The 23,723-nt window shown below is 34.3% G+C and overlaps 1 protein-coding gene across 5 annotated transcripts in view; it reads left to right on the plus strand.

The window, feature by feature from the left end:
* The window catches only part of PCDH7 (protocadherin 7), a 477,156-nt gene that overhangs the window by 54,179 nt on the left and 399,254 nt on the right, over positions 1–23,723 (plus strand). Inside the window, exon 2 of one of the 5 annotated variants that reach the window (XM_049790101.1) lies at positions 23,143–23,448. The exons of the other annotated variants lie outside the window; for them this stretch is intronic. Coding sequence (XP_049646058.1) covers positions 23,143–23,220 — 78 coding nt within the window. The 3' untranslated portion in view covers positions 23,221–23,448. Of the gene's footprint in view, positions 1–23,142; positions 23,449–23,723 lie in introns of those variants that run through there. 5 annotated transcript variants of the gene reach the window in all.

Here is a 23,723-nt window from a genome sequence, read left to right on the forward strand (position 1 = left end):
TAGTATAGGGCAAATTCTATTAGATAGTCTAGCCAACCTGGGACCTTTTACAGCAAAGTCCAGGGTGTCTTTCTAAAAGGGTGAGAACTGTGAAGGTTTGTTTGTAAGAACTCAGTTGAAAATCTTCCTTTCACTGGGGCTAAGAATCTTTAGTAACTCTGCCAATAATCAGGAAATCCTCATTCTCCCAGAGGTACAGTGTGAAAAGAGGTGTTTAGAATTTAAGCACAACAGCAAAATCAGATCTGATGAATAAAGCAGAATTTGTTCTTTACCTTGCAATTTAGAACACTGGACTGGACACGAGAAAAATCAAAGTTCTCAAAAAACTCATATTGCCTTCTATGAAATAAGCCTGAGTTGAAATAAAATATAATCAAGGCCCATTGCATTAAAACTATCAAAGTCACTGATAAAATTTCAACTTGGATAACTCATTTCCTGTTCTGTTTTGTGTCAGATGAATGTGAATTTACTTTTTTGTGTTTTTTTGCAAAGAGTTATGTAATAATCATTTAATTGTCATTTTACCTTAACATCATGGAACTTAGAATAAAAAAAACTTATCTAGACTGAGTAATAAATATGTACATTTGACCATCTTCTCAGTAAGAAACATTCTTGACAGACAAAAAAGATGTGGCTACATTAGAGATGCCTGACGTTAAGTGACACACTTGAAATTTTAAAGATTTCGCAACTGTATGGGATCCAAGCTCTGAGTTTACTGCTCAGTTTTGCAATTGAGTTTCAGTCCTCTTAGATTGATTGGCTACTCCAAATGCATTGTTAACAGCTTTAAGTCACATTTGCTTTCTACTGAAAGTGTCAAAACTTTTTTTAAAATAGATAAAAATCTTGTCACCAGGAGAAGGGGAGAGGGGGAACATCCTGAGCTGTGAAACATTTGGTTCCATTTCAACATCCCCAGGAAGCTCTATTTGCAAAGGAGATATGAACAGGAAGATCTCAGTCAGCCTGGATCAGATTTTAACTCACTAAAACTCCACACAGGAAATTGACCTCAATAAATACTGTAACTGAGGGAAGGTTCCAGGGCAGGAGGTTTAAAATAAGAAAGTTCCTAAGAAACCCTCTTTTGTTGTTTATGTTGTCAGTGAGGATTTATAGGAGACGCCAGTGGCATATTTCCATCTTACTCATGACTAGATTTTTTTTTTTATTCCTGCTTTTCTGTTTTTCCCATGTATCTCGAAAAATCAACTTGCACATTCTTTTAAAAAGATTTATGCTTACAAGACACTAGTTAAAGATAAATAGGTGATGTGTGCTGTGAGCACAATTGAAATAGAGAATCATGCCACATTAATTAACTCTTTTAAGTTGGATATCAGGAGTAAATTCAGTTTTGGAAGTCATGATAATTTCTTAGGTGGCATTAGAAGGATAAGGAATTTTTGGTCATTGTTTCCAACCAACTCGATCTAATATTAGAAATTATTTTTGATTCCTCTTTGATAACTTTATTTAAAAATATTGAACATGGTGGGTCATAGAGACAGTGTAGAATACATATTTTTGTAGGAATTACTGGCCAGCATTTACTTACTTTACTTCGAATGAAGTATCATGTGCTTCAAGTCGTGCATCCATGAGATGGTAATAAGTTTTTTCATGTATGTGGATGTATATATATATATTATATTTGTGTATATATATATATATATATATTTGAAGAGTTGCCAATTTACAGACACCTGGAGTTCCTGCACACAGCTTCCAGGGCCGAACCACATCTGCCTAAAGGCTCCCATTGACTTGGCTGTAGTGCAGCCCCCTTAGGCCCTGGCTGCCAGATCAGGTGTGGAGATACTGCCGAGCTGTCACTCCGCATGGTTTCCTGCAAGTCAGCTATCTCGCTCCCATCTGTGTGGATATTCTTTTATGCCTTTTTTTCAATGCTTGCCTGGCATGCATATCTTTGTCTGATAAGCTTCAATTTGGCTTTTAGTCTTTCCTTCCTAGGGCAGGTCTCAAAATAACACACCCCCCATTCACATTTATGTGTTTCCCCTTTAATTGTGTTTATTATTTCTTAAATTGTTAGATTAATATGTTTTTCCTTTAAGATGCACTTCATTACCCTTATTAAGATTCCTTTAGTTGTAATTTGTTTCATTTATTTGGATGTGTTTAGTGTGGTCACAACTTTATTTTGCTTTAAATTTTAAATAATAAACCATATTATTTCAGTAGGGAATGACTTTTTTATTTTGATTTTATTTTACATAATTTTTATTAAACTAAGAAGAAAGGTTTAAATTATTTTTTCTAGCCAGAATATATCTGAGTAACTTTGATTGTTAATTTTCTGATGAGCTATCCTGAAAAGTTGAGGATAAATTATATAGGTGATATTTTTAGTCCATAAAGATTTTTCTATAGCCTAAGCTTGATTATTTATGCTCTGCTCTGTTAATTGGCGTTTTCAGCTATATTCTTGATTATACAGCTGAAATTTCTGTCTGAAGTGTCCAATCCCACAGGCTTTGTACTGCAAAACACCCATTGAATTTATTAAGAGTGGTGTATTCATAATGGCTACTGCAGCAAACTCAGTGGGTATTCTGAGTTGAAAAATGAAAGGGCGGATGATTCAAGTACACCAAGCTCTGATTAAAGGGCCATGAACAGCTTCCTCCTCTTAAAGACTAGCATCATCCCATGCTCTGTTTTCAAACAAGTAACATGTGCTCTAAAGGTAGATTCCTCAGATATTGTTAATACGCCAAGTTCCAGTTGTCCACATTTGAAATAATCCATCAGGTTGTCATTGCGTTTAGAGGTTAAACCATTATTGCCTTCATGTATTTTGGCAGATTCCCTTAGTTACAGGATTGTGGTTTGAAATTGGTTTATAACTTCCTGCTTCTTAACAATAAGAAATAGCATTGTGAGTCCAAGCTCTTTTACCCAATGTGTTTGTTATGGAAACCGTTTGGAGTGAAGTAAAAGGAAAAAGAAATATGAAACTCAGGAGGGAATAGAGTATTCAGTGATAGTAGATTGTTTCTTTTCAGATAGAATTGTTCACTCCACAAATACTAATTGAATGTCTGCATCATAGTAATGACTATACTAGCAGCCAAAGTTATAATTAAAATTAAATTTACGTGATTCTAAACCAGAAATATGTAAAAATTCTACTAAATAAACTGGAATTTAAAGTTGCCTTTTCTTGACAGTGGAATAAAAGATTCATTGAATAATTACTACATGATCCCCTTGGTTATCATTAAAGTTATACAAAGAACCAAGTTTTCAGAGAAACTAAAGGAATATGTTTTCTTTGTAAAAAGTTATCAAGAGGGGCTGGAGATATAGCATGGAAGTAGGGCATTTGCCTTGCATGCAGAAGAACAATGGTTTGAATCCCGGTATCTCATATGGTCCCCAGAGAATGCCAGGAGCGATTTCTGAACATAGCACAGGAGTAACCCCTGAGCACTGCTGTGTGTGACCCAGAAACCAAAAAAAAAAAAGTTATCAATAAACATTTCAAGATATATATTTAAGGGATTTGCAAGATATGACCATAATGGCTTATTTTATTCTCTTTATAATAGATATTTATTTATTTATGTATTTATTTATTTATGTTACCACTGTATCCACAACTGAGCAGGTGAATTGGATCTGAGTGATGGCAATTGAAAATAAAAAAGAAATATTGTGTCTTGGGGCTGCAGAGATAGCATGGAGGTAGGGTGTTTGTCTTGCATGCAGAAGGACAGTGGTTTGAATCCCGGCATCCCATATGGTTTCCCAAGCCTGCCAGGAGGATTTCTGAGTGTAGAGCCAGGAGTAACTCCTGAGTGCTGCCACGTATGACCCAAAAACCAAAAAAGATAAAGAAATTATGGGTCTTTTCTTTTCTGGGAAGGTCATGTCATAAAACCACATTAGAATACAATATTTCATTGACAAAATAAGTTACCTAAAGTCATCAGTGTAGTAAGATGTTATCTGACCTTTTTATTGCAACAGGTGAAAATATTTCTTTATATTTCTTCTATATAATTGAAGCTTCTTCTTTGGACAGGTTCATAATTTTGTCCTAACTAAATACAATTGATCATACTCAAGCATTCTGCATCTGAAAAATGACCATTTTTAAGCTAGAATTATAGTGAAATACAGAAGTTTTTCATCTTTGTCAAAGAAACAAAACAAAACCATACACATAAGCCCTTGCATTCTGGGATTTTATCCAAATGCACTTAGCACTTTGGCTAAGTCCCTTTTCAGAAAATCTACTTGGATTTCATATTTGGGTACCATGATGTTCTCAGAAAAGCCTACTATTCATTAAATCATTGGAGAGAGGATCAAAAATTAGTTAGCTATACATTCCTACTACATAAAGTATATATTTTATGTATTTAGTATTTAAGCCATACCTGGTGTTGCTCAGAACTTACTCCTGTCTCTACACACAGGTATTAATCCTATCAGTTCTTGGGGTCCATATGTGATGTCTGCAATCAAATATGGGTCAGTCATGTCCAAGGCAAATATTGTATTTCTGTATCTTCTGTACTATCAACCCAGCCATAAATTTTTTAATATAATTTTTATTTTGATCATAGTGGCTTACATATTGTTGACAATAATATTTTAGGTACATATTTACATAAAATCAGGGGAATTTCCATCACCGATTTGTCCTCCCTACCCCTCTGTGTTCGTCCTACTTCCCATATCCTCCTCCCGCACCCCTGGGGCTGCTAGAAAGTGTGGTCCCCTCTGTACCTAGTTTACTACTTAGTAGTCTTGCACCTTTTGGTCTTGGTGCCTCTCTTATTTCCCCCTCTAGCTGGGAGGCAGGACTAGCTAGTTCAAGTTATGTGGTTTTGTTTGAAGAAGAGAAAAGTAATAAACTGGGGTAAAAGTCTAGTATGCCGAAAATGGGCAGAATCCTTCTAGAGGCTCTCATCATCGGTTTGAGAGATGAAGGAGAAAAATAAGGTGTAACACCCCAACAGTACAAAAAGAAGTGTCAAATATCCAGTGAGCACTCCAACAATAACAACGATAAGCACCACAAAAAAAAAAGCCATGGTCTTGAGATAAAAAACATGGCAGGGCACATAAAGAAAAGAAAAGAAAAGAAAAGAAAAGAAAAGAAAAGAAAAGAAAAGAAAAGAAAAGAAAAGAAAAGAAAAGAAAAGAAAAGAAGGAAAAACATAAATATAAATGGGGACAACTTCAATAACCACACCAAAACAAAGAAATAGACAAGAAGTAGATAGGTAAATAAAAATAAAAAATAATAAAAAATGAGTATATAAAAATAATATATAAAAATGTTTTGTGCTTTTTGTCTTTTTTTCCCCCTCCTTCACTGACACAGTAAATATTTGGGTCATTCAAAAAGGAATTCACTTGGCCTGAGAGATATGGGATTTCTCCACCCTTGGAGTATATTGTAATGGGATTAACTATAGACTCCATTCAGGTTCATTTATCTCCCCTTGGTGGTTTCGTGGTGTTTGGAAGACTTCTGTTCCTTCCTGGGTGATAAAAATCAGACCTCTGTATCTAGAGATCTCAGTGTCTGCACAGGTCCAGGAGTGGGACTTATAATGAAGTCTTTCTTTGTGGTTCTAGAAGTTCTGTTCCCTCAGTGTCATTTTAATCTATCTTCTGTGGTTGGTGGTGTTGGTCTTTGCACTGATCCTAGGATGGAACCTAGGATACTGTCTTTCATTGTCATTCCATTGCAATTGTCTCAGCCAGACCTTTGGAACTGGGGATCATGGTTGTTGTGCAGGTCGTAATTCAAACCCTAGACTAGGGCTTTTTTTATTGGTCCCAAGATATATACGGTCCAGTCATGGTTCTAGTAGCCAGATATCTGTAAATCGCGATCTTGGCTTTTGGACCGACCAAAGGATGACAAGCCTTCTGATTTTTGTCTTATACATTAGCTGGTGAGGTAGGATAACCTGCTCTTAGGTCAAGTTGTTTCCATTTTCCCCCTTGTCAGGATATTTTATTAGAGCTGGCACTTGTTGGTGGCCCAGCAGTATTAAGGATGTCCCAGATGGGACCAGCCATAAATTTTTGTTTTTCACAGGTAATAAACTTGATATATTTACACACTTAAATGTGATTTTCAATTATTTTGCAGAAGACAGTCATGTTATAATCAAGAAAATATTTTGTAGTTACAGGATTTTTACTAATTTCCCCATCAATGAGAATTAGAAGCATGCAAAAAAATATTTTCTGATTTAAAAATATATGTTATTTTAAAAAAAAAATTTTTTTTGGAGTTAAAGCACCTATCCACCTGAAGAAGTCTGGAGATGCCATGAGAAATTCTCAGCGAATAAGGCTACTGTTTTGTAAAATAATCTTATTTTTACTGCAGGGAAGAGGCCTCATCAAGTTGTCTTCAGGGATTCTCCTGGCTCTGAGCTCAGGAATTATTCCTGGCAAGCTCAGGGGATTATATGGGGTAGTAGGGATCAAATCAAGTTTATGCACATACAGGGCAAACATTATACTTGCTCTATTATCTCTCCGGCCCCAAGTTTTATAAAAATTTTAATAAAATTTTGCTGTACATAAGATGGTTAACATAAAATTATAGAAATTAAAGGGAATTATGTCTTTTTGGTGCACTTAAAATTTCATGAATTCAGACGTTCTATATCCTAGTTTGCAACATGTTGCATTGCTAAAACAATATGAATGTATTTAGTTAACTGAATGATTGTAATAAGATAAATGACAGATGTTTTTAGGCTGAAATGAGAGACCGATGGAACTTGAAGAGAGTCTTCAGGAATGCACTGCATCTTTTTTTTATGTTGTGTTTTGTTTGGTTTGCGACCACAGCTGGAGGTGCTCAGGTTTACTCCTGGGTCTGTGCTTAGAAATCACTCCTATCAGGCTTGGGGAACCTTTTGGGATGCTGGGAATCTAACCCAGGACTGTCAGATGCAAGGCAAATAACCTACCCGCTGTGCTACGGTTCCGGCCCCTGTAAGCTCAATATCAACGTGCTAATTTATCTTCTCTCTCCACATCTTTTAACTAGGTCTTGACTTATCAATTTCAAAGAGAGATTTTCTAACTTTCCTTGAGTTAAGAGTGGTCTCTTTTAATTAATGATTTTTTTTTTGTTTGTTTTAGGGCCACACCCAGTGATACTCAGGGATTACTCCTGGCTACAATCTCAAAAATCACTCCTGGGTTGGGGGATCATATGGGATGCCGGGGGATCAAACCACATCATTAGCATGTGCAAGGCAAATGCCCTACCAGTTGCACCACTGCTCCAGCCTTTCAATTAATGATTCTTAAAAGAAAACATCAGGTTTTCAAAACACAGTATTGGAGGACTACTTATGTGGTAGTAATAATCCAAAGTAGATATGGCAAGATAATCTCATCTGATAATATGAATTAAGTGATCACAGAATGCTGTGCTTTATGTGTTTTGCCTGTGTCTTCCCATATAAATAGCTATATTTAAAGCTCTGTATGTTAAAAAGTATCTTAGCAGGACTAGGGAGAATGTTCATAAGACTGAGGTGCAAGATTTGAGTATAAGAATTCCAGATTTAAACAAAAAAGAATTCCAGATTTGATCATTAGTACAGTATGGGTCCCCACCTATCAAGTGGAGAGTATCCTAGTATACTGTTGGATGTGGAACCAAAACAATAGAAATTTAAATAAAAATTATTTCTGCAAGACTATGTTATGAATTCTATCAATGATCATATGCTGTAATGCCCAGTTTATACTGACAAAGTTTTTACCAGAATTAAGTGATTTATTATATGACAAATTCTTTTAAAAATAATTTATTGAGGCCAATGTGAATCACAAGTTTTTACAGTTGTATTTCAGGCCCATAGTGAAAGTAAATTAGGGCCATTCCACCACCAGTATTGACTTCCCTTGCCATAGTTCTCAGCATGCATCTCATATCTACATCCTTAGCCCCCTGGAATGCTAGTGAAACCAGTCCCTTTTGTGTAGAGCTTGTTATAGTTTGGGTCTCTTGATTCTATTGAAATGACAACATTTGATTACACTGCGTGTCTTAAGGTTTCTGATCCAAAAATTATATGCCTTTAAAATTTTCCTTTCTGCAAGATTTCAGTAACAAAAAGTCTGTGAAAAATGATAGTTGTTAGAGCAAAAACATCTCTGTGTCTGTATATGATGTCTATTCTTAGTACCAATGAATCTTCACAGTAGTAACGTTTTCTCATTCATTTGTTTCTAATACTATTTTGTTCAGCTCCTTAGAATTATCCCTTAGCAAATATAACACTTTAGGATGTATTTGTTTGGGAGAAGTAGATGAGGCACATTTACATGAGGACTTTAATATTCCCTTATAAGAAGTCAAGAATTTATCGACTAATGTTTAACTAAGGAGTTATGGTACCTCTGTTTCCACCATCCTTACATTTACTTTTACATCTATAATATGAAATCGGTTGCTTCCTTTAAAATGTTTCTCTATATTTAAATGACCACAGTTTTGTCACAAGGTTTACATTTAGGAAAAAAAACTTAGGAGTATGAGTATGTTTTTTATAGCCAGTATATGTAGGAAGAAAAGAAATTAATCTATACTAAGCCCTCTGCTTTAGTGGTGATTTCGTAGTAACAGGGGGCCTGGTCTCACTTGTCATTAAGGCACCCCACACAGGCTCATTTTACTAAAAATAGTTTAAATATTTTACATCTTCAAAGAAATTACTGTGATTACTTTTAATTTTATTCAAGCAATTACCTTATAGGTTTTATCTGATCTATAGCACCATTTTATTTGAGTTCTTCTCTATTTATGTTCTTATGCTTACTCATAAGCATATGGATTTGTTATTCCCCAATTGAACACTTTATCATTTTATTTCTTTTATATGTTATAGATGAGACAAACATTGTCAAGAAAGACAAAATTTTAAGACAAGTTAGAAAACCCAAATCATTTTCTAAACCCTCTGACTCTTAGGCTTCATTTTTTTCCTTCTAAGCATAACTAAAATAATTAGCTATTATATTTATATATACGAGAATTTAGAAGTAAAATAAAACCAGTATAATGAATGTTTGTTATAGTTAAAAATTAAGATCAGTAATCAATCATTTCAGTTCTACAGAGTGCTTAACATTGATTAGTGAAATAGAAACCATACTCTAGTCACTTAAGTCAGCAGATGTTTGCTATTATTGTGCTTGGACTATTGAAGTCAAGGTTACATCATAGAACCAAGCCAGAAGTTTGCATTCATAGTTTATGTGCCACATTACACTTCATTTATTGTAGTAAAGAAATATATGCTAAACAAATATTTCTTAAGAACCTTTTCTTTGTCATGGAGTATTCTAAGTATTGAATATATAGTTCATGAGGAGGAAGGCAATAGTCTTATTCTCACAAAGATATAAAATCAAATGTTTTCTTTCCTTTTTTATCTTTGTTATTTTTTTAAATTTTTCTAAGGATGCATTCAAACAAGGCTCTCTTCAAACATCTTAGTCATTTGTCATTAATAAACACCAAAAGATATTGAATTGATAATATTTCAAATGTGGGGAATTGAGTGAATTCTAGGTTTGTTTTAATTTTTAAATATGTGTTTTGTCTAGGTACAAATCGCGGATTTTATAAATGAATCGAGATTTAAGTGTAAATTTATTAGATTGAATTCTAGGAAATTTGACAACTCTCTATTTTCATTCTTTTGTTTTATTGAGTTTAAGTTGAATGAAATCCATTTTATTTGTATAAGTCTTTTTCTGTCTAGTAAGGAAGTTAAAATTGATCATGCTTTGACTTTGTGGGCCATCAGAGAACCATGACATTCCAGGGTATCGATTTTGTGGTGTTACAGGGTGACAGATCTAGTGTTAAAGTGCCGAGAGAGAATTGGGTTTCAGATTGTACACCATAAGCAGTCTTGCCTTTTGCTGAGACATGACTAGCTTTTTAAAGTAATGGGAGGACTTGCAAGTGTTGGGTAATTTTTACTGCATAAACTTGGAAAGATTACTTCTAGCTAGAATAGGTCAACCTTGCATAAACGAAAAAAGTAAATTCTACATAAAGTTAGTAAAGACACTGTACATATATACACTGTGAGGTAGATGTGTAAGTGCACATCTAAAAAGTATTTAGAATATCAGTAATATTTCAAGCCATAGGACTTTCCAAAAACAGCTATCTTCTCACATTTTCTGTTTCTTAGAAATAGCTGAGATTTTTTTTATGACTTTTGCATCATTATTATGATCTAATTTGATTCTTTTCTGTAATGCTTTAATTCAGGAATTAGGATATGACTTTTGATGCTCACAATTCAGAAAGGCTAGAGGTCTACAAGTGTAATACTAGGTGATATTTTGTTACCCTCTGGCTCTAGAGTGCTGACAAGTACACTATAATAGCTTCTATGGACTTGAGCTGAGGAAGAGAAACCCTGGTGATTTTTCAATGTCCATTTTTCTCAGATTTTTTTTTCAATTTAATGACCTTTAGAGAATGCATTGAGAATAACATTTTGATCATATGATTATTGTGTGTAAAACCTCTACTGAGCTAAGTTCAAGTGTATCTATGGAAACTAATCAGTGGTGCACCCAATTCATTGACTTCAACCAATCCATCACACTCATTTTTTAATTTATTTCCACACATTCTCCAAAGTCCCCATCCTTGAAAAAGACTCTTACCTGTAAAGAAGAGTTGAATGTATTTTATAATGTATGTTTGTTCTGTTTTTTAACAACATAAGTATTTTGCTTAAGCAGATTTTCTAAGAAGTGACAGCTTTGAAAAATTGGACATGAGAGCCGCTGGAAGCATTTCAGTTCCAGGCAATCTAAATAGTGCAGAAGGGGAAAATGAAATATCACTGTGTTTTAAAGATGACAGTTTTGTCAAAGATTCTCTTTCACTCTTTGGCTTAAAACAAATGGAGTAAATCAAGTATATCTATTCAAAATATGCATGTGCACTCACAAAGAAGCACACCTTTGTAGAAATGTTTCTTAAAAAACAAGAGAACTTTTTTTAAAAAAGGTATTTGGGTTGAAAGAGAATATTTTCTAGGCTTTATTTGTTAGTTTGTTAAATTTTTGAAGTCACAGAATTTTCCAAGAACATAAAAGAGAGGACCATATTCAGCTTTCTGAGCATATTCATCCGAATCTATCATTATGTGATATATTACTTATAAATTCATAAATTTCTTCAGAAGATAAAAATATAATTATTACTTGACTTTTACATCTATATATGAGAGTTAACAAGATATCATTGTCTATTTAAAAATGGCTAAGGAAATTACTACATCTTGAATATTATCACAAGAACAAATGTTTATAATTAGGTATGGTGATAGAGGATAGGAGCCTTACTGTAGCCAGCATTTCACAATATATAAATATAGAAAATCTGTAGCAATGTAACCAAATAATGTTGTGCGCCAATATGATTTCACTGAAAAATATATGAATAGTAATCTCACTCACACTGAAAGCTGTTGGTGGGTATATTTAAAACGATAGAGCATGTTTGACTGAACCTGCTTTGAAGAATGGTTTTATAACTAATTGGAGATGGAGAGGGAAGTCTTGTTAAGAGTACAGACTTTAACATCCCTGTGGTGAGATTTCCAGGGATTGTTACAAAAGCTGCCATTTTTCAGAATTGTGATTTAGAGCAAATTAATTTCTCAGTTCCAGAGTCCCTTCTTTGTTAAGTGGGCTAATGAAAGTATTTACTTCCTAGGAACCATCTAAGCTAACATGAGAGCTCATAAACAGTCAATAGAATGTTAGTTATTAACAGTAATTGAAAACACGCCTTCTGTGTCCAGTAATAGAAGACTTAAAAAATAATAATAAAGGTTATTCAGAAGTTGAACTAAAAACTCAGCACACTTGTAGCAAATCTGTAACAGAGTCTTTTTTAGGTTAGAAAGGAGCAGTGATCACATTTCTTTTAAAAAATGAAAGCTGTTGATTATTATTTATACCTTCCAAAGTTCAAAGAGGTACTTTAGAAATTATACATGCAGAATAACTGATAGTTGTTTTCTTATTAAATTCCACAAAATAGTCTTTTGGCTTATTTCATGTTTCAGGTCATTCTGGTTGGGTAATTCTACTATTAAAATTAGCACTGTCTAGGAAACAAATGTCTCTTAGTTCAGTGTTACCTGTGGCAAGATTGATTATAAGACCAACCTTAAGAAAAAATTATAATTTAGTAATTTGCATTCATAAATCCCAATTAATGTGTGTTCTGAATATAACTCATATCAAAAAATAAGCCCCATGTGGGGCCAGACTGATAATAGAGGAAGGCATGGTGTTTACTTTGCACGTGTTCAACAGGGATTCAATCCTCGGTTTACCCTATGGTCCCTGGTGCACCAACTGGAGTAATTCCTGAGTGTAGAGCCAGGAGTAAACTGTAAGCACCACTGGTGTATCCCTAACCCTACACATCAGCCAAAACAGTGCCATGTATATGTTACTTCTGGACAGAGTAACTCTATCCAATGGAAAAATGATTTATAATTGTTTTTATTTTAAAATATAATATTTATACATATTTAAACCAATATTTGCATAGTTATATATACTGTTGGCCATGTTGGAGCCTATCAGCTTTTCTAGTTAAGAGAATTGTCATTTATGGTTCCGGAGAGATAGCACAGCTGTAGGGGATTTGCCTAGAAAGCAGCAGACCCAGGACCAATGGTGATTCGAATCCTGGCATCCTATATGGTCCTCTGTGCCTGTCAGGAGCTATTTCTGAGCTCAGAGCCAGAAATGTGATTTCTGAGCATAGCCAACCAAAAAAAAAAAAAAAAAAAGAGCGTTGTCATTTGTATCAACGCTTAACTTCAGTTTTGCTTGAATCTGAACTTTAATATTACCTATTCTCTGAACTCTTGGAAACATTGACTTATTTCCCTTGTCTCAGTGAGGTTTTAATTTTAATTCATGTACTATATGACAAAGGCCACTTCATTAGGGACCTCATTTGCCTTCCTCTCTGTAGTTATCTGGTGTCTCTTAATAAGTATCATAAAAATATATTCTGTTTCCATTAACAAAAAGTGAGCAGAGAACTAAAAGCCACTTATTTGAAGCACATAAAACCTTAGGATCATTTGGTAGACTTTAATTAAACTAATACATCACACAGCACATGTAAGACAAAGAGTCAAAACGAAGAGACAAACATATTTTTCCTCTGTTCAAAATCCTCATGTGGCTTTTTGATTAGATACTTTAAGACTTGTGATATACTGGAAAATGTAGATTATATGATTCTTTTTTTAGAGGTCTATTTAAAAAGTGGAGTGTGACGTTACTTCAAATTAATCTCAGCAAGAGGAAATAATTTATAAAATAAATTTGATTTTTAGTAATTTTATAAGCTTAAGATTTTCCAAAATTTTCAATGTAAATTTAGCCCATACATAAACATTTTTGTCACCAAAAATGTTCTTTTGGCATGTAACATTTTGCTACATATTTTACATTGACATTATTAATACAAAGTCCTCTCTAAATGAAAGGTTGTCTATGTAATTTACTAATCTCATTTTTTGCAATTTATACCCACAGTGTACTGCTTAATTAAATCTTTAAAATATAAATTTCTTAAAATGGTTTTTCTTTAAATATCTAACTCAAATGTATATTTTTTGAAACATAACTCTTGCACTTTTTTTTAAATACCTTTACTTAAGCACCATTGTTACAAACATGTTTGCATTGGATTTCAGTCATAAAATGTACACTTCCCTTCACAAATGCAATTTTCCTGCCACCAATAACCCTCAAACTCCCTATCCTCCATTTCTTGCCTTATTCAAGACAGGTTTTCTTTTCCTCTCACTCACTAACATTGTCTTGATAATAGTTTAGTTATTTCTCTAACAGCTGCATAGTATTTCATTATGTATATGTATCATAGCTTCCTTAGCCACTCATCTGTTGTCCAGTCTCTGGGTGTTTCCAGATTCTGGCTATTGTGAACAGCACTGCAATGAACATAGGCATACAGAAGGTATTTTTTTTTTATTGTATTTCTGTGTTCCTTTGGATAATATCCCTACGAGTGGTATTGCTGGATTAGAATCAAGCTCAATTTCCAGTTTTTTGAGGAATCTCCATATTGTTTTTGATAAAGGTGGGCCTCGGTGGCATTTCCACCAGCAGTGAATGAGAGTTTCTTTCTCCCCACATCCCTACCAGCACTGATTATTATTGTTCTTTGTGAGGTGTACATTTCTCTGTGGTATGAGATGGTGTCTCATTGTTGTTTTGATTTGCATCTCCCTGATGATTAAGGATGTGGAACATTTTTTTTCATGTGCCTTTTGGCTATCCTATTTCTTCTTTGAGGAAGTATCTGTTTATTTCTTCTTCCCAATTTTTGATGGGGTTTGATGTTCTTTTCTTGTTTTCTTTTACTTTACAGGTAAGAGAATCACTAAATTTAGAGTGAGGATATTTAAAATTAATCCTAACTCAGCAATGTATATGGATTCTATGTTTTCAGTCCTCTGGAACTCAGTATCAGCACAAGTAAATAAATAATTTTGTAGAGAATAAGTTCAGGAGATTTTCTTATTTTAAGAGTTATATATTTAGGAACAGTATAAGAGATCAAATACACATTTTCAATATCAGCCATTGAATTCATGGTCCCCTGAGCAAATGACCCCTGAGCAGCCTCTCCCTCTGTAATTCATCCTAACATTTATAAAAATAACTTATATTTGAAAAATAATTAATTACATTTTTGTGTGTATTAAAAGTCAATACTAGAATGACTCATACAAATCCTTTAGTACTACTTTTGTTTAAAAAATATTAGTGATGCATTTTTTTCTAGTAATTTCTAATAAACAGAAGCCATGGGTCTTTTGAAACTGATAAACCAACAATCAAATGAAAGGATAAAAGGATAAAGAAAATCTTTTAAAATACAACTGCTATTGGAACTAAAAGCAAAACAAAACAAAACATGGGTATTGTTGGCATATGCTTTGCAAGTACAGGACCTGTTCCAATCCAAGGAACCACTAGGCTATCAAGAAACATCAAGAATAATCCTGGCTGCCCCCATACACTGATAGTGTTGGTTCTGGTGGTACCTAACAGTGCAGATTTAGACCATCATCTCAACCTCGGGCTTTACCTTTGGGGGCATTTATTTGGAAGTGACCTCCAGTATTACTCCATTAGTACACCTAACCTAAGACCTTCATGGAAGGTCCCGTGCACCCCAAATTTCACATTTGTTATTAAATATGTTTCCCATAATTGCTATGCAAATTATTAGATATTTAGCAAATTTTGGTTTATTCATATGTTTACATTATACTAAACTGAAATGAATTCCTTGTATATTTATTACATGGACTCCTTAAAGAATAAAACTCAGCTTATATATCACCTAGAAATGCTTTGAATGCTTTCAACTCTTCTCTGTGGGAGTTTAAGGCTCCCAAAGTAGCTCTCCATTTTGCAGACACATAATTACAATTTTAGTGGTATTTTAAAAAAAGCCGAGTCTGCTATTCACTTTGTCAACTCATTAACATCTAGTCCCTGCTTCTCTCAGGAAGCTTGTTACTTTGGCACTTGTATGCTAGTCAGTTCTGATTTTATTGCCATAGGTAGTTGGTATTATGGTCTGGAAAGGATAATTATAACAGCTTAAGTTTGTGTCATTTTACATTTTATTATAAGGTTTAAGAATGGAAATGCATTAATATTTAAATTTGGACAAATTAATCTTTAAATTTGGACCACCTCATATGGTCTTATGGTCCCCTGAGCTTGCCAGGATTGATTCTTGTGTGCAGAGCCAGGAACCCTGAGCCCCATTGGGTGTGGTATCAAAATAAACCAAATAAAACCCGATTTATATAAATTGGTTAAATATCATTTGGAATTGAAAAATACATTCTAATGTATTGCTCATGTAATGCATAGAAATTAACTTAATCTGTTCTTATCTCTGCTTCATTTGGAAAAACATTTTATTTCTTCACATATCTGTTTATTAGCGAACAAACAAATCATGAATTAAGACATAGAAGTCAACCATTAAGTATAGGCAGGGTGCTTCAATAATTACACTAGATTTAACTAATATTTATTTGAATTGCCAACTTCAGAACTTAAAAATTATCATTGTAATATGTGTGTTTATAATCCAGGATATCCAGGTCAATTTTTATATGTATTATATCAAACCTAAAGAGGTACTTGCTCACATACATACCGTCAGCCTCAATTTGAATGCCTGGCACTACTTGCAGTCCTCCAGCACAGCCAGAACTCATTTCTAAGCACAGAAGTACCTCAGCCTGGAATAGTCCCTGAGCATTGCAGGTTGTGAGATAAACATCCTCTTCCCCTCCAACAATGAAGTATCACATCAGATTTTTTAATATGTAAATAAGCTCAGTCAACAAAACAGCTCATGGTGGAGCCCAGAATTAACATTTAAGCAGAAAAACAAAATCACTGACTTCATCTCTTCTATCTTGTTTGCAATGTTATATTACTTCAAATGGAATGTTCCTTTATTACTATTTTGACTTTGCCCTTACATGAATATGATGTTACACTTAGTATCTTTTTTATACTTTATTTATTTATTGATTAATTGGTTAGTTGGTTGGTTGGTTGGTTTTTGGGCCACACCCAGTGGTGCTCAGGGGCTACTCCTGGCTTCTGCACTCAGATAATATCACCAGCAGGCTGGGGACCATATGGGATGCCGGGAATCGAACCGGGTCCCTCCCAGGTCTACCGCATGCAAGGCAAACACCCTACTGCTGTGCTAACTCTCTGGCCCCTACACTTAGTATCTTTTAAGAACAAGTTTTGGAATACATTTGTCATTGAACTTCTACTTACTAGTTTTACTACTATTCCTTTTCATTCTTTAAAGCTTCCCCAGTTTTACCTTTTTAGCTTTATTTCTTCCTTTATTTTTTTATTTTTTCCTTTATTTTTCTTCTTGGAATTCAGTTTAAGTGCTTGTTTTTATATCTATTTAAAAGATAAAAATAAATGAATATGTTTTCTCACAGCCATGATTCCACCTCTTGTGAATTTCTATTTTCTTCCATACCCTCTGCATTGCCTCTTACATGATTGGACAAGGTGACCTTTAACATTCTTTCTAATTCTTAGAATCCACAAATCGAAGTTATTCAGTAAGTACCGTTTGCTTGGTTACCCAGCCTAAGGCATTCTTTTGATAGGGACTAAATTACCAATACTCTGAATTTAGGACAATGTACCACTAGTAAGGCACTGATATAATAAAATCTATCTTCTTCCTTTTCATATAGCTTGTTCAGTTTAGTGGCTGATTCACAAACATAAAGGCTTCTTTTCTTCATGGAGTTTAAGATGTGTGTTTGCTTGTTTGCATGTTCAGGAGTTTAATGTGTGTGTCTGTGTGTGTGATTGGGTACATATGCAAATGAGCAGTAATGTGTAAGTGAGTATAGATATCACTTTCTTGGGATAGGATTGGCTCTACTAGTATTTTCATTTTTCGTTTCTTAGCAATGTACAATACTTTTAGGCATGTTGAAATTGTCTCTTATATTTTCAAAAAGATGAATTAAGAAGGTGAAATATGAAATATGAAAAGTACCTAGGCTTCTAGAACTGAACTTCTTAGCATATTAATTTCCCTGTGATTTTCAGTTGTTAGGCCATAGGCACTGTGCTGGTTATTAGGTATATAATAAGGTTGAAAACCACTAGTTTATGAAGCTTGCATAGGTTTGATGATAATGATATTATTATTTTGTTGTTACTACTGTTGTTATTTTGAGACCACAAGCAGCATTGCTCAGGGCTTACTCCTGGGTCTGTGCTTAAGAATCACTCCTGATACTGCTCAGGGGATCATATAGGGTCTGGGGAACAACCCCCAGGTGACTGCATGCTAGGAAAGTGTCCCACTAATACTATCACATTAGACCCTGCTTATTATTCTTCAGGCCATTATTTTAAATGGGAATCCATGACTATAGTGCAGAGGTTTATTTTTATGTGACTCAAAAAAGATTCAAAATAATTATTATAAAATATAGTATAGAGGAAAGCCATTTTTTGTTGGAAAGCAAAAAAATATGAGTCAGAGACACTGATTTTGTCACACCTCAATGGTGATTTGTAAAGGAAGAATAAGTTTTCTAAGCTTTTATTTCTTCATCTCCAAAATAAACACAATGATAACTCTCCTTTGTAGAAAGTTGTGTACTTAAGTGAGTTAAATGAGATTTTTCAATGGACTTCAAAATTATTGTTGTAGCAATTAATAATGGTTATAATTAATAGTTTTGGTATATCATTTATACAAATATAAAGGAAATAGAAAAACAAAATACACAGAGAATTATCCACTTATTAACAACATGTTGATTTAATATTTCATTTTCTAATTCAGATAATTTTCTAGTAATTTTGGTAAATAAAAGTTAGTCATTCATTATTGACATCTGCTTTTTCCCTGGTTGAATTTAAATATTATACACTTATGCTTTAAAATATGAACATCAATTTCATATCCTTTTTTAGTAAAAATAACTATCACTTATAAAATAATATGTGTCATAAAATATTTCAGACATATGAATGTGTGAATTTTTATACATAAATATATATTTCTTACTTTCCCTAGATTTTAACAGTGAGGAAAACAATACATATTCATAGGATTCTTTTACATATTTCAATATTTGCAAGCATATTAAACAGGTATTTTTACTTAATCTACACAAATTATAAAGATGTACACTTTATGGCTGATGCATTCTTAATAGAAATAAGTGTATAGTTCTTTCAGAATTGTTGAATGCAATTCTTTCATTGTGTCTGAGTGTTCAGTACATTCTTGAGCTTTTTTGTTCTTTACATATTTGTTTCTTGCTGCAAGCTTTAGTCATTAATTGTTGCTTAGGGAGAGTTAAGAAAAAAATTTTGTATTTTCTTATTTATTGATATTTTTGATAATTACCAAAAAGTTTATCTTAATATTTATCATAAGAAAATGGAAATTGAGTTAGATAATGGATACAAAGTGTTCCAAAGGTGATATGGTAGTTCCATCTGTGTGTGTGTGTGTGTGTGTGTGTGTCTGAGAGAGAGAGAGGAAAAGAGAAAAAGATGGAGGGAAGAAAGAAAGAAGGGAGAGAAAAAACATGGAGTGAGAGAAAGAGAAAAACGGAGGAGAGAGGGAAAAAGAAACAAAAGTAATTGGAGTTAGCAAAGAGGAAAAGAGATGTATTCTGGGTGATACAACAAATTGGAAAGAAAGGTTGAAAGGTCAGGACAAAAGGCTGTGTTTCTGCAACTTCTTGTGAATTGGCCCTGACTGAGGGATTGGTTTGGTTTGATTTACTAGAGCCTATCTTCTCAGTAGCAGTAATCTGAAAATTGCTTCCAGGGCCATTTTAATTAGCTGATTCAAATCAAAACAAACACATCCTGCTTCAATCCATCTCTATCTTGACTCTTACTAACAATAGCTTTCTGGTCGGTAATTCCTAACCTTTTCTCCATGAACTCAGTAAGTGATGTCAGGTATGCACTTATATTTTTAAGTATTAATTAGACTTTAATGTTGAAAAACCAATATATTTTTTGGCTTTAGTGACAAATGAATATTAGTTTACAGATACTTTTGTTAAGTGCAAACAGTTTAAAACAGCTGAAAAATAAACTTAAAAGCATAAAACTACTCTTTGAGAGTCAGTATGTAAAATAAAATAGTTCAGTACCTTAGTAACATTTTTAAGGAATTCCATTATACTACATGCTGTGTGGTGACTATATCATTTAAATTAATTTTATTTCTTGTCAAACTTTTACATGAAAAGTAGGTCAGGAGTCGCAACTAGAAAAGCTACAATTTGCTTTTCTGCTTTATGAAAAACTTTTTCACGTGCTTATAGATTTATTAAATACTGTATAAATTTGTCCATAATATCATTTTGGAAAATAAAGATAATTATATGGGAAGAATTATAAGGCAGCATTAATATAATTTAATGTGGGCACTCAATTTAGGAAGAAAATACACTTGCAAAATAATGTTGCAGCATTTAGAAAGATCAATCCTATGATCTAATATTCTATAGTGAACAATAGAAAGTCCAAAGAGAGCCACATGATTTGAAAATATTAAAATTGGGGCCGGCAAGGTGGCACTAGAGGTAAGGTTCTGCCTTGCAAGCGCTAGCCAAGGAAGGACCGCAGTTCGATCCCCCAGCATCCCATATGGTCCCCCAAGCCAGGGGCAATTTCTGAGCGCTTAGCCAGGAATAACTCCTGAGCATAAAACGGGTGTGGCCCGAAAAACAAAATAAAAAAGAAAATATTAAAATTAGCATAATGTGTTGCCACTATGAGACAAGTTATGAATTTTTCATAGCTTGAGTGAGCATGGATTCATTCAATAGACCAATTTTTATTGAGGGCAAACTTGGTGCTAACAAGGAGATAGAACCAATAAACAGAGTGGACATGCTAAGTACCCCATGAAGCACATTATGTGACTGAATAACATATAGAATGTGAAAATTAAGTTAATGACTTTAAAAATCAGTTGAACATTTGACAAATGCCTCCACAGCAATGCACACTGAGTATGAGTGCAACATAATCATGATGTGTAATATGCTATATGGCTATAAGTAGCTTTTAAGTTAAAATAAATATCTGAAGGTTTTAAACATTTAACTGACATCAATATATAGGTAGTATAAAATAAATCTGTGTGATCTGGTTTCTATAAAAAGAAGGTAACTTGGGGCTGGAGTGATAACACAGCAGAAGGGCGTTTGCCTTGAACACTGACTACCAAGGATGGACCCAGGTTCAATTCCCTACATCCAATATGATCCCTTGAGCCTGCCAGGAGTGATTTCTGAATGCAAAGCCAGAAGTAACTCCTGAGCACTTCTGGGTGTGCCTCCCCCCCAAAAAGGTAACCCAATCCACTTTAAACTAATTTACATTTAAATCAAGAAGATTCACACACACATGGAGACATTAAATTATCTACAATTTAGTAAATGTGGGCTGCTTTGTATTATGGATCATCTCAAATTATATTCACTTTTAGGGCTGTTAGAAAAAAGGGCAATTATATATTTTTGTTTCATCTTTTTGTTTTTGTTTGTTTGGGGGCTACTCCTGGTGATGAGGAGAGCTTACTCCTGACTCTCTGCTCAGTGCTTACTTTTAATGGTGTTTAGTAAATCATTTGTGGTGCCTGGTATCAACCTCAGATTAGCCACGTGCAAGGCAAACACCCTGCTCATTGAATTTTCTCTCCAGCCCTCTATGCAGAAAATATAAAATTATTTTTAAATATAAAATACATTTCATACTTAATTTAATCCATATAATCTATGATCAAAATTATTTTGTGTCCTACCTTAGAGTATAAAAAAACATTTAAATAAGATGTTTTTATACCTTTTTTTCTCGAAAATGATTGGTCAAAAATTATTTTGCTTCTGATTTCCTTGTTCTGAGGCATTTCTACATTAGAAACTAGGTGGAAATGTTCACTCCTCTGGTTTTAATTTTTCAACATGAATGCTTTATGTAACTAAAGAATGTTTTATAAAGAAATGATTATTATCTTTCTCACGATAATAGTAACTGAAGCTTCTGAAATTTTTTCTAACCCCCTCTTGAGTAATCAAAATGGAACACGATGTACATTGAGTAACTCTGGCGCATAGAGCAAAAACGGCTTATTGATTAAGGTCAAGTTCAGAAACATATGTAACACAATTTAAAAAGTGATTTTAGAGCAGTGGCGCAAGCTGTAGTGTGTTTGCCTTGCAAGTAGCTGACTCAGGATGGACCACAGTTTGATTCCCGGGCATCCCAAATGGTTCCCTAAGCCAGGAGCGATTCTGAGCACATAGCCAGGAGTAACCCCTGAGAGTCACTGGGTGTGGCCTAAAACCAAAAAGAAAAAAGTTATTTTAGCTGGGCCTGAGAGATAGCACAGCAGTAGGGAGTTTGCTTTCCACACAGCCGACCCAGCTAGGACCCGGGTTCAATTCCCAATATCCCAAATGGTCCCTCAAGCCTACCAGGAGCAATTTCTGAGAACAGAGCTAGGAGTAACCCCTGAATGCAGCCAGGTTTGCCCCCTCCCCCCAAAAAAGTGATTTTATCATCAAAACATTTGGGAAGATTATTTCTCATTTTTATTTTTACAAATCACCTAAATTTTGGAAAAAATGCCCATTTCCCTGTTATTTATCCTTGGCTAAAAAGCAATGGACCATCCTTGATAGCATGCAAAATGCTTAAATTTCTACAAAATGATAATGAAGCCTCTGTTGAACTTGGAGGCTACATAAATGCTTTGAAGGATGTGATCATTCAGATCAAGCTCAGGACCATAAGATGGAAAGATTTGTACATTATGAGAAATAGAAAACTCAACGACATTCAGTTTCCATTTTATTCTTATTTGTGTTGGTAGTATTATCAACACCAGCCTCCTTCTTCTCCCTAATCCCTCTTCAATGGCATTTCAAAACCATAAAGAACTTTGCATTCAAAACACAATTTATTGGGGCCGGAGAGATAGCATGGAGGTAAGGCATTTGCCTTTCATGCAGAAGGTCATCAGTTCGAATCCCGGCGTCCCATATGGTCCCCCGTGCCTGCCAGGAGCAATTTCTGAGCATGGAGCCAGGAATAGCCCCTGAGCACTGCCGAGTGTGACCCAAAAACCACCCCCCCACACACACACACACAACCCACAAAAAAACCAACACAATTTATTCAGCATTTCTATTACCAGACAATATCTCTTGTGAAAGATGCCATCTATGAGATAGACTAGATGCATTGATTCTGATTGATTCTAATTGTAGTACAAACTGTTATGCCTCTCTGGCTTTAAAAAGAGGTTATGGCCATTGCAAATACATCTGAAAGAAGGGAAAGCAGCATCAGCCAAGAGTTGCATCCACGCGTTGGAACTAGGCTGGCAAAACCCTTCTCACGTCCCTGTAAAGCAGACATATATTTTTGTATTTTTTATAGGTGGATTCAGAACAGACCACGCACACCCCTGGCCACATTGAGGAATCGTATAAAATGAATGTATGTGCTCGTAAGTGAAACACACGAATGTTCCAACTCAATGTGTTGGATTTTAATGGACCTGGGTTTATCCTGTATAAAAAATAAATTTATTCCCAGGGGGCAGGAACACTAGCTGATTAACCTGAAGCTCAAATTTTGAAGAAAAGCTAAACTGGTTTTAAAATACAATCTCTTCAGAAAGGAATCAAACTGTACCAACAACTAAAAATAAAAATAAACCCAAGCTCTCAAAAAAGGAATAAAGAAGGGATGTAAGAGAGGTTTTGCTATTTTACCAATTACTGCAGAGAAGCAGAATCAGACATTGTCATACTCAGGAGTATGAAAAGAAGAACAGGAAATCTTTTTTTCTACTGTTTGCACTTGAATGGACTCAAGCAAAGAATGAAGACGAGTATCATGTTACTGTTGATAGTTACTAACACGGAGATTTGTATAGATGTGATTTCATTTGCCTTGCTAGAACTAATTGGATGTATTATGTCAAAATCACCTGAGCCTTGTCTAGATCAACAAAG

Source organism: Suncus etruscus, chromosome 16 (assembly GCF_024139225.1).
Source record: "Suncus etruscus isolate mSunEtr1 chromosome 16, mSunEtr1.pri.cur, whole genome shotgun sequence".
Classification (NCBI taxonomy): domain Eukaryota; kingdom Metazoa; phylum Chordata; class Mammalia; order Eulipotyphla; family Soricidae; genus Suncus; species Suncus etruscus.